General features: G+C 54.8%; 1 protein-coding gene across 1 annotated transcript in view; it reads left to right on the top strand.

The window, feature by feature from the left end:
* The first annotated feature begins 8,032 nt into the window (after positions 1-8,032).
* Positions 8,033-10,740, top strand: part of CHST8 (carbohydrate sulfotransferase 8) — a 66,517-nt gene continuing 63,809 nt past the window's right edge. The window contains exon 1 of the mRNA XM_007126423.2: positions 8,033-8,162. Within this exon, the coding sequence (XP_007126485.2) occupies positions 8,033-8,162 (130 nt within the window). The remainder of the gene's footprint in view (positions 8,163-10,740) is intronic.

Raw genomic sequence — 10,740 nt, 5'->3', positions numbered from 1 at the left:
TTGTACCCCAGACTCCATCACAGCATCTCCTTATAGAAAACCAAACCGGTGACAAATAGGATAAAGATGTTCACTGCAAGAGGTTATTGTGTGAAAGCTAAATAGGATGTTTATGTGGTATCCAGCACAGTGCCTGGAATGTTAACAAAGCGTGACAAATGTCTATTCCTTTTCCTTTTCTCCTAAAAACTGTGACACTAAAGTCCCATTCCAGGCCTTGAGCATTTGTTCGTAGCCTGTGCTCCGTAATATCCGTTTGGATAAAGACCAGAGGGGAGAGTGGCCCTGAAAGTTTGTCCCAGCTGCTAAGTTTGAGAACCTGGCACAGGACTCTGGAGCCAGCCTTGTCCCTGTGAAGTTCATTATCCATGGATCACATCAGCCCTCTTCAAGGTTCCTCACTGAAAAGAAATCGAGCATGCAAATACTCTTTTATCATTGATTATGATAAAAGAGTATTATCCACGGGGAAATTCATGAAGGAGCCGGAAACACATTGAAATTCAATATTGTTTTAGTCCAAATCAATATTAATAATTGTTTGCGTTTTTAAAGTGCAATTTGCAATTGAAAAATACACAAAGGTCAACCAGTAGTTGCTAACACATCAAATTTTCCTGTTAAAGGCATAGTCCCTTCCCTTTAAAATGTTTCTTATTCAACAGAGGATGGTGCTAATCCATGAAAATGGTTATCTGTTATTTATGTGCACAACATTAGAATGTGCTTCCATTATGCATGAGCTGAAAGGCCAGTAGCTTTTCTTTTTAAGTTCTTGATTTTTTTAATTAAACTTTTCATTATTTCAAAGTTATTATAGATTAACATACAGTTGTAAGAAGTAATACAGAGAAATACTGTGTACCCTTTATCCTGTTTCCCCCAATAGTAACATCTTGTGAAACTACAGTCCAATATCACAGTGAGAACGCTGACATTGATACAGTCAAGACAGAGGACATTTCCATCACCACGAGGACGCCTCATGCTGCCCTTTTACATTGTTCAAGAGTTAAAGATTTTTAAATGACAAAGTTGACCATGGATACAGTGGGATTCAAATCATTAGCCCTGTTTAGATTTCTGCCTTAAAATGATTTTTATCATTAGGTGAGACACTGTCCCAACTGGGCTCAGTGGGTTCAAACATAGAGCAGTGGTAACCTAGGTAGAGAGTACACCCAGGAGAGACTCGTCTCAACCACACAGGCCTCAGGGGGTAGATCAGAAAGAACCTGAGAACACATTTTTCAGTTTGACACTTGCATCAGGGTCCCTTGCCCCCTCAAATAAGGACAGAGTTATGTCGAAGAGAAACAGCTTGGCCGCTTTGGTCCATAGGGGCACAGCATTGACCCAGACTTGTGGCAAGGGAGAGTCAGAAGGTGTGGGTGAGGGACCTGAAAGTGGCCTCACGCAAATAAAATTCACAAGGTGCCTTTCTGTTCTCCAAGATAGGTGTTTGTCTCACACCAGAGCTGCGAGGGATTTGGAAACTCACCTACAGCGCATATTTTGGATGCATCTTGATTTCAAGGTTAGGAAAATCAAACCCTGAGGGTCAACAGTTAATTGGAGGGGCAGCCAGGCCCAGAACCTGAGCTCCCCACCCTGAGCCTTGTGTCCATCCCATGACATCTGGTCGCTTTTGGGGGGGCTGCCCGGGTTCGTAAACTTCGTTCCTCTATGTCCTGGTCCTGTTTCACACAGGCGTGGACTTGACCATGCTGGTCCTCCGCGGCTTCTGGGCCCATACCCAGTCACCTGTGGGATGAGCAAAATGATAACATCCTGATTTCTACTCAGTTTGCTTTCATTGATTTTTTTTTTATTGCAGTAAAATTACTATCATTACTGTTATTTATATATATAAAATTTACCATTTTAACCATTTTTAAGTCCAGAGGCATTAACTACATTCACATTGTTGTGTAGCCATCACCACTATGCATCTCCAGAGCTTTTTTCATCTTTCCCAACTGAAAGTCTGTACCCATTAATTAATAATGCCCCATGCCTCCCTCCCTCCCCTGCAGCCCCTGGTAACCACTATTCTACTTCCTGTCTCTGAATTGGACTACATGGAATCGTACGGTATTTGTCCTATTGTCACTGGCTTCTTTCACATAATGTCCTCAAGGTTCATCCGTGTTACACCATGTGTTGCTTTCATTGGTCTTTGATCAACACATTCAACCTCCGGTTTTGTTTGGGAGTTTCCTATCGTCATACTGTATTTTAAAGGTTTGGGAATCATCCGTTTTACAGCATCTAAATGACTTGTATATTTGTTTGTGCATGTGTTATGTGTGTTAATATACGTGTATATATAGAAATAGAGTCGTCATTTACCTCTACAAATATGCTAGTCTTCAAGCCCCATGATTTGAAATCTGCCCTACCAACGTGAGGATACAAAAGTGGCATCCTGGTGGTGAGTGTGCCTTGGGTATTTGGGAGCTGTCAGGTTCCACTGGGCTCCCTGGTGGAGCTCAGTTCCTTGTGTCTTCTTCAATCATAGGATTGGACCACTCATTGGACCTGATTCCAACCCAGACCTGATCAAAACAAACCCACAGCTCCCTGAAACATAAGTGACCTTTTTAAAATTCCAGTTCATGGAGTGCCTCCCTCCAGGTGGCCCAATCACCTCGTCTATTAACTCATGCTCATTCAACATGCAGCGAAGTTTATCAATCACCCGTGCCAGGCACTGTGCTAAGTGCTGGGAGTACAGAGATGAGCAAAGAGTCTGAAACAGGCGTGTGAATGCTCTCCACACAGTGGGGGAAGGGCTGTAACTGAGGTACACATGCTCACAAGATTGGAGGTACAGCCTGGGCAGGGGTGGGGAGGGACTCAGTTTTTCTACCTGTAGAATTACTATTCCACGACCCTGTTCCATTGTCATAAAACACCCTGAAAATATAAGACCTTCTGGGCAGACCCATAGTAGCAGTGGAAGGCACTGCATCCTGTGACACCTTGGCCAGGCCCTCAGGACCCTCTTGCTGTGGCTGTGTGTTTGCAGGCTTCCGTTCATCCTCTCTGTATGCGCAGTGGTGGGAAGCTGGGCTGTGGTGTTCCTAGTGGGGCTGTGGGGATATGGCTTGGGGCTGTTTGAGCCTGATTTATGCCTCAGCCTGGCCTTCACCTTAGCGCCCCCTTTCTCTCCCCCTGCAGAGAGCATGGGGGATTGGAAGGACTCCCTGCCTTGTAACAGGGGAATGCATATCAAGTGAATTGCTTCCCCCAGGAATGGGGTGCTGTCGTGCCTACTTGGGTGTGCCGAGCCTGGGCCCTGGCCATTTCAGGACCCAGGTCAGCACGTACACACACACCCCAACCCGTGTCAGCAGTGGGGCGGGAGCCTGCAGCCCTGCCTCAGAGTCTCAGCGCTTGCAGCCATTCGTCATCCTCGCAGAGCGCTGCAACTTTATGCCTACGCATAAAAACCGGAGGGACTCGTCCCAGAGTTTGCTGCTGCTACCACCACTGCCGTTAGAGCAGTTTTAATTAGCTGCAGGGTTTTGAGGAGCTGAAATCAAGAAGAACCCCATCTCAGAAATAAGCAGGAGCCACACACACGGAAGAACTCATCGGACAAAACAGGTGCAGGTGGTGTTCTCAGGGGACCGGGCCGTGTGCTTTGTTTCAGCAAAGAGCAGATGAGTTACTGAGGCCAGGAGGCTGAGGAGGGAAGCCCGGAGGTCAGCCCCAGCGCCGGCCTCGGTGGGGGCCAGAGCTGGAGGCGCGGCCCCCTCTGCTGCCCTGGCAGGACGCTCGGTGCCGGATTCAAGGTGACGGCAGTGCCTGGCTCCATTCTCCTCAAGTTGCCATAGCAGCCTCTCTCCCGATGAGCAGCTTCTCCTGGAGCCCTCAGCCGGGAGGGACGTCATTCTTACCTCCTGCCGGTTAGAGGAGGAGACTGACTAGACAGAGAACTTTCCTGGGCCCGGGGTCTGCACACCAAGTGAGTGCACCCAATGGGCACGTGGCTGGATGCCTCCTGCTGCCTCCGGTGGGGCCCAGAGTCCTCTGGGTGACTGGGGTGAGTGTCTGGGCCTTGGAGCATCCACAGCCAAGTGTGTCCTTGGAGCCGTCCGTCCGTCTGCCTGCCGGCCCTTCGCCACTTGAGGTGCGTGTGTTTTGTTGGCTGAATTCCCAAGTCCTTGCTTGTGCCCTGAAGTGAATTTTCTAGAGACGAATTTTTAAATCAGATAAATAAGGAAATAGGAGAAATCCTTGGCCCTGCCCTGTGTCCCAGGAGGTGTTTACAAGATTAATTGGATTTCTTTTTCTTACTGTAAAAATTGGTGATGCCATTCAGGCCTCAGGGAGAGAGGCCGCTGGGAACACTAGGAATTGTGAGGAAGGCAGGACCTTCTGAAAACTCAGTGGGCTGTTTATTTTTCTTGCCTCACCCCTCCCCCTTCCACCCCCAGTTATCTGAATTTTCTTATTGTCTGTTGGCCTTGGAAGGGAAGCAGGGAAGTAGGGGAGGGTTTTCCACTTGTCATCGGAGCCCAGGGTGATGCAGTGCATGCTGGGGATGCACCAGTCCTCCCAGCTCGGGGTGGAGGCCTGTGAATGTGTTTATGGGCCCCGGGCAGCCCGGCCCCAGCCTGTGATAGAGTGTGGTGTCCCCTTCCCATGCAGCAGCTCAACTCCCAGGAGAGGGAGACAGCCTTTGGACAGCTCTCCCCACGGCCTTGAAAATAACGTGTGACTTTGAAGACAAGGACCCTCACGGGAACAGCGGGGGATCAGATGTGCATACCCTCTGGAGCGTCTGGTGGTCTGCTGGTGACCTCTCAGCTACCTCCCTTTAAAGGAAGGAGGTTCCTACGGATAATGTGATGTTGGCCCCCTCCTGGGGCACTGAAGACCCAGCCAGACTGCAAACCAGTCTCCCAGGAGGGGAGGCATGCTAACCTTTGATTCTTGTTTACGTGGAGCGGGGAGTTAGCCAATCAGATGGTCTCTCAGTGAGAGCCACCACTGGGAGGGGGGTCGCAGCGGGGGAAGGCTGGGGTCTGAGGCTTAAGGGCTGGGTCTGGGCAGGGGAAGCCATGCACGGCTCTAACACCAGCTTCCCTGGGCTGGTGGGGAAGGGGCTTATATTCTCTTGGGGGCCAACAAAGAGAAGAGTCACTGAAATGAGACACTTGAATGGTTGACGCTCCTTCCACAGTGAAGGTGCAGGTCCTGGGGCTGTGTTCTCTTCTCCCCCAGATTTGGGGGCGGGGATGTGGCCCTCATCCCGGCTCCAGGCACATGGGCTGCTGGAGCCTGGCTCCACTGGGTGGGCTTGGTTTGGGCAGGTTCAGAAACAAGTGAGGACAGGTCGTGGCTGCAGGACAAGGGGAATCGATACTGGCTTGAACGGCGACAGTGTGACAGATTAGGAAGAAAAAGGGACTGACCAGCTCTTCTGTACTCACTTCTGCAGGGCCAGCCACTGTACAGACAGTGCGATGATGATCACATGTGCGTCTGAGTCCCCTTTTCTCATCCAATAGAGTCTCTGGGTCGAGATCAGGCAGCTCTTTATTAGCTGTTTAACCGGGCAGCTGTGTACGCTGGCCATTAATTTGCCATCCTTTCGTCCCACCTTCCTCTCTCCTTCCCTCTCCCCCTCCTTAAGAGATGTCCTGACGTCGGAGCTCAGCCTAGATCAGATCAGCGTCCTGGCCTCGTGTCTGACTCTGCGGGCCGGTGTGGCTGCAGGAGATGTGCCAACACCATGGCCAGCATAAGCTGGGTGTCCTTACAGCTGCGGCCTTGCTTATAGGCTTACCCTGTGGGTCCTGCACTCAGGGCCTGTCATCACTGAGGGAAGGGCCTGGGAGACCACAGGGTGCCGGGCATGCTGTGGGCAGCGCTGAGAGTGGCCTCGTCCTTTCCCGGAGCCTGCGGCCTGCACTCTTGCGTCTGTGTCTTTGCAGGATGATGAGCCAGGTCCCCGGGACAGTCCCATCTGGGGCAGCCACGGAGGGGGAGGCCACAGCCCTTCATGAGGGGCTTCAGGGTCTGAGCCTTTGGGGACACGTGGCTACCCATTTTCACCCACCACAAGCCCAGGGTGGGAGTGTCCCTGGTGATGGCAGGAAACAGCCATCTTTCTCTGCAGCAGGGGGCCACTGCAGCGAGGTCAGGGCCAGCTGGAACCCCAGAGCCAACTCCAGAGGCAAACCAAGCCCGGCTCAGCACTGCCTCCCAAACATAAAAGCTGGGAGGCTGTGGGAAACCCCTGCTCGGGTCAGCCCAGGGAGCCCGGCATTCACGCGCGTTCCCGTGCGTGGAGGCCTGGAGCAGGTTAATTAAAGTTAACTGAGTGAAACAATAATTACAGAGGCTGTAGAGGAGAGAAACCTAAACCTGCAGTTTAACGCTCCTCAGCCTCGGAGCTGTGCTGAGAACTGTCTAGTCCTTGGGAATCTTTGTCTGGGCAGAGGAGGGAGGGGCTTCTCTTAGTATGACTTCCTGCTTTGTGTCCCCCAGGTTGGATGCAGAGGGAAAAATTTAGGGTTTCCTCCCCCAGCACCTGCGTGTCAGGTCAGAGATGGGTTCCCTGACCAAGGTATTGCACCAAGGAGACCCCGGGCAGGGACCATCCTTGTGCCGAGCAGCACATCTGGTCTGGGGCCCCATCAGCCGCACATCTGGTCTGGGGCCCCATCAGCCACCCAGCTGTGCTCTTGGAGGCTGCTGGGAGCTGCCCACCCGGCCTCAGCCTCCCTCGGGCGCTGCCCTGTGCCAGGGAGGGGCAAGTTCCCCAGGGCTCCTTGGGTGGAAAGAGGGTGGTATCCCTGGGCCCGGGAGGGTAGGATCCAGTGAAGGTAAGGGGACCCAGTGACAGCTTACTGGGCGGATTCCCCTTCCGCACCTGTCCCACCCCACCAAGCCCCGCCCCACTGCAGGAACTTATATCCTTCCCTTGGGCAGATGGCCTTGGGGCACCCCCATTTTTTTTTTTCTGGCCGCACCGCGAGGCATGTGGGATCCTAGTTCCCTAGGCCAGGGATCGAACCCACGTCCCCTGCAGTGGAAGCGCGGAGTCTTAACCACTGGACCGCCAGGGAAGTCCCGGGGTACCCCCATCTTGACCCACAGCCTGGCCCAACCGATGTCACTTGGTTGGTACTGGTGTATGCAATTTCTTCTACTTCAGGAGGAACGAGGGTTGGGACAAGCCACACAGACATGCTCTGGGTCTGCAGTGGCCAGAGCAGTGGGGGTCCATCTGCAGGGACACAGCCTCTGAGCCTGGGGTCTGTCAGATCTGGGTCTGGCAGCCCGTCTCAGCTCCAGGCCCCAGGGCTTTGAGAGCAGGGACACCGTGATCTGGCCAGAGCTTCAGCTCCTGCGGGTGTGACTATCCAGTGGGGCCTCGGTCCCACCAGCCCATCCTTCAGTCTGTCAGGGAGGGAAAGCTCTGGCTGGGGTGGGGTGGGGAGTCACTCAGTCCCTGACATCCTCTGGGCCTGGGAGGCTCCTTCTCAAAGCCTCCAGTTCCGTGGAGACCCTTGTCCCCAGCACCCTGTAAACAGGAGCCAGGGCAGAGAGAGACCCAAGAGCTCTTCTGTCCACCAGGCCAGTTGCGAGGGAGAAGGACCCAGATTCCTGCATGGACATTGCAGGGGGGTGGCCTCTGTCCCCGGCTGTGGGTGGTGGGGCTCCACCCTGGGCTCCCCTGGATAGGAGCTGGGCAGTGCCTCTCTCCATGGTTTTTCTAGGGGTGCAGATACAGGAGACCCTGGCAGGAAGCTGGTGTCTTGGCCACAGGTGGTGACCAGGCTTCCCTTCACCTCCTTGGGCTTGAAAACATGAAAGGGACGCACCTGAGTAAGGGGGAGGGGGATCCAGGATTACGCTGGTCAAGTGCAGTGACTGGGGCCCTGGGCCTCAGTGATGGACCGTCTTTCTCCTTTGCTGCTCCATAGACCGTGGCCTGATGGACACCTGGTGTGGACGATGAGGGAAGAACGCGCCTCCCACACCCGAGAGGTGACCCCAGAGCGAGCCCTGGATGACCCCGCGAGCAGGAACGATGCGGCTGGCCTGCATGTTCTCGTCCGTCCTGCTGTTTGGAGCCGCAGGCCTCCTCCTCTTCATCAGCCTACAGGACCCCACGGAGCTCGCCCTCCAGCAGGTGCCAGGTGAGCCCTCACTCTCCGCTCCGCCGTCTGCTGGCCCCGGCTTTCCCGCCCGAGGTGCAGGTCTCCACGCTGCTCTGGTGCCAAGGCAGGGGTCCTGGCCTCCTCCTGGTGGTCCTCAGCCTCAGTGTGGGAGCACAGTGTCTGTTGTCAGACCACCAGCCTCAGGGTTCTGGCCTCTGGCCTCTGGCCTCTGGCCTCTTATGGGGAAGGACAGCCAGGCTGCCCACCGTTGAGCTGGTCGCTGCCTTTGGAGAAAACCAGATTTAAGGAGGATTCTGCCACCTCTCGGGGCCTCTTCCACATGGTCTCGGACGTCCGAAGATGAATGCCTTCTCCCTGAGCCCAGGCCTCCCAGATGGGACTCTGATTCTCTGCCCAGCCCTGGGGACCCCTCGAATTCAGCCTCTCCAGCTGGTCAGGGAGGTCGGGGTACCTCCTGGCTTTGTGAAGCTGAGGGGGCTCCTGCTGGCCCCCCACCTGCTTCCTCTTAACACACTGGAGGGAAGTACCCTCCCTGACTCAGAGGTGGGGTGGCAGTGAGGGGAGAGCAGGAAGGATGGTTCTGGAGCCTCGGGGTGGACAGGATGTGGAGAGGGGAGCTCAGGCCAGGCCCCTCTTGCTGCGACACAGGGAGCATGGCAGGGCTGGAGGGCATCCGGCTCGGGGCCAAGGCCAGGGATCGCTCTGCTTTGGGGCGAGAGGAAAGCGTGGTTGCCAGGCCCGAGCCCCAGCATTTCTCAGCAGTGGTCCCGGAGGCCTTGTTAGGGGAGGGTCCGTGATGACAGCCCTGTGCTCCAGGACACGAACAGAATGAAAGAGGTGTGGAGGTTGGGCAGTTAGGCAGAGGAATTCCTGTGCCATCCCTGCCCGCAGCCCATAGCACAGGAGTGCGGGACGTGGCACAGGGGCCCCTGGCCCTGAGTGCGGAGGGCTCTCAGGCCTGCAGCCTCCCCCCCAGCACCCCCTCAGCCATGGCTCACACGCTCAGGGCAGCCTGCACCCAGGCTCAGACTGGGGGCCTGTAGGCAACACGCGGAAAGGCAGGAGAAGCACGAGGAGGCCAGAGCTGGGGCCCTGGGCCTGGCAGCTGCTATCAGAGGCCCTGGTGGGAGAGGCTATGAGTTGATTCTCTCATCACAGAGAGTCAGCTAGAGGCAGCCCAGGCGCTGGGTCTCCAGGAGGCAGTGGGTGAGTCACTGGGCCTGACTCACGCTTGGGCCGGACCCTCCTAGGGGGTGGCTGTCGAAGGTGGCCTGGCTGCTTCCTGGCTTCTGGAGAAGCAAAAGCAGGGGCGCATGACTGAGTTGGTCCTCTGCAGAGATTTTGCAGCCTCACGTGAGCCCCAGAGTGGCCGGCTCACTGTGTCAGCAGAACCGGGCTCCACAGGCAGAGCCAGCAGGGGCGCTAAGAGTTGGTCTCTGCAGTTGTGGGTTATATATGCAGAAGCGAGCTCCCAAAAAAGGGCCCTCAGACAGGGCTTGGGGTTAATGGCACCGTGTATCCTCGGCACAGGTCTTGGTGAGTATGTGTATTTGGAGCACACGTGAGCAGAGGATCTGCATGTCCAGTGTCTGCGTTCTATAGGATGAGCCTGGGAGAGAAGGCATGAGTGCGTCTGTGGTGTCCCCCTGGGTATCCCATCCGTGGTGACCTCTGGAGACAGGTGTTATTCTCCTGGGTGGGTCGGGGTCTGGTGGCCACGACACACACCCCCCACCGTGCTGTAGCAGCTGGCAACGCCCCTCATTCTTCTGCAGACGTGGATTCCTGTCCCTCCCGCCAGCCAGCACTGCCTTGCACAGCTGCCCCAGTGCACGCACGTGCGGATCTCCTTGATTACTGGTGGGGTGGGAGCCCACCGGATGGCTGGGGTTTCTGGGGTGGGGTGGAGTGGTGAGCAGGAGAGGAGCACGGGCCTCGGCTGGCAGGGCGTGTAGGATGGCAGGAAGCTGAGGTTCCCCTCCTGCTGCAGCCGGGGGTGGCAAAGGCCTGCCTGGCAAACCCAGGCAAGGTGCACACTTGGGTCTTGAGCTCCCTTCCTCGGGCTGTAGATGGAGCTGGACCACCCCCTCGCCACATGCCAGGTGATGGGCAACCTGGACGTTCTAGGGAAATCACATCAAACACAGTCATAAAACCTTAAGTAATGCTTACATTACTTTCTCTGAGCAAAGTGTTCCTGACACAGGCTGTTTGTGTTGATTTGTTGCTATTCATTTATTCTTCCCCTGTACTTCTCACAGCAGCCTAATTGTGATTCGGTACCAAGAAAGCAATATCAAAGTAATTTTCCACAACATTAGTTACAATTTTCTTCTGATCTTTCAAGTGAAACAGTCCCATCCTGTTGGCTTCTTTGAGTGTATAAACCTTGAGTACATTTATCTGTTGGAAACCAGTACTTACAAAGTGTATGTATCCAGTTGCATGGGTGGGTGGCCCCAAGGGCCCTGGACAAGTCAGGATTTCTACCCACGGGAGGTGTGGATGTGTGGAGTCTGCTCTGTCATCCAGATCAGGCAAGGCCGACGGTGGGGGGCACCTTCAGAGGAAATTCCACACGGGCTACTCTGGCTTT

The sequence above is a fragment of the Physeter macrocephalus genome, chromosome 17 (assembly GCF_002837175.3).
Source record: "Physeter macrocephalus isolate SW-GA chromosome 17, ASM283717v5, whole genome shotgun sequence".
In the NCBI taxonomy this organism is placed as follows: Eukaryota; Metazoa; Chordata; class Mammalia; order Artiodactyla; family Physeteridae; genus Physeter; species Physeter macrocephalus.
This window is presented reverse-complemented; position numbering and strand designations above follow the sequence as displayed.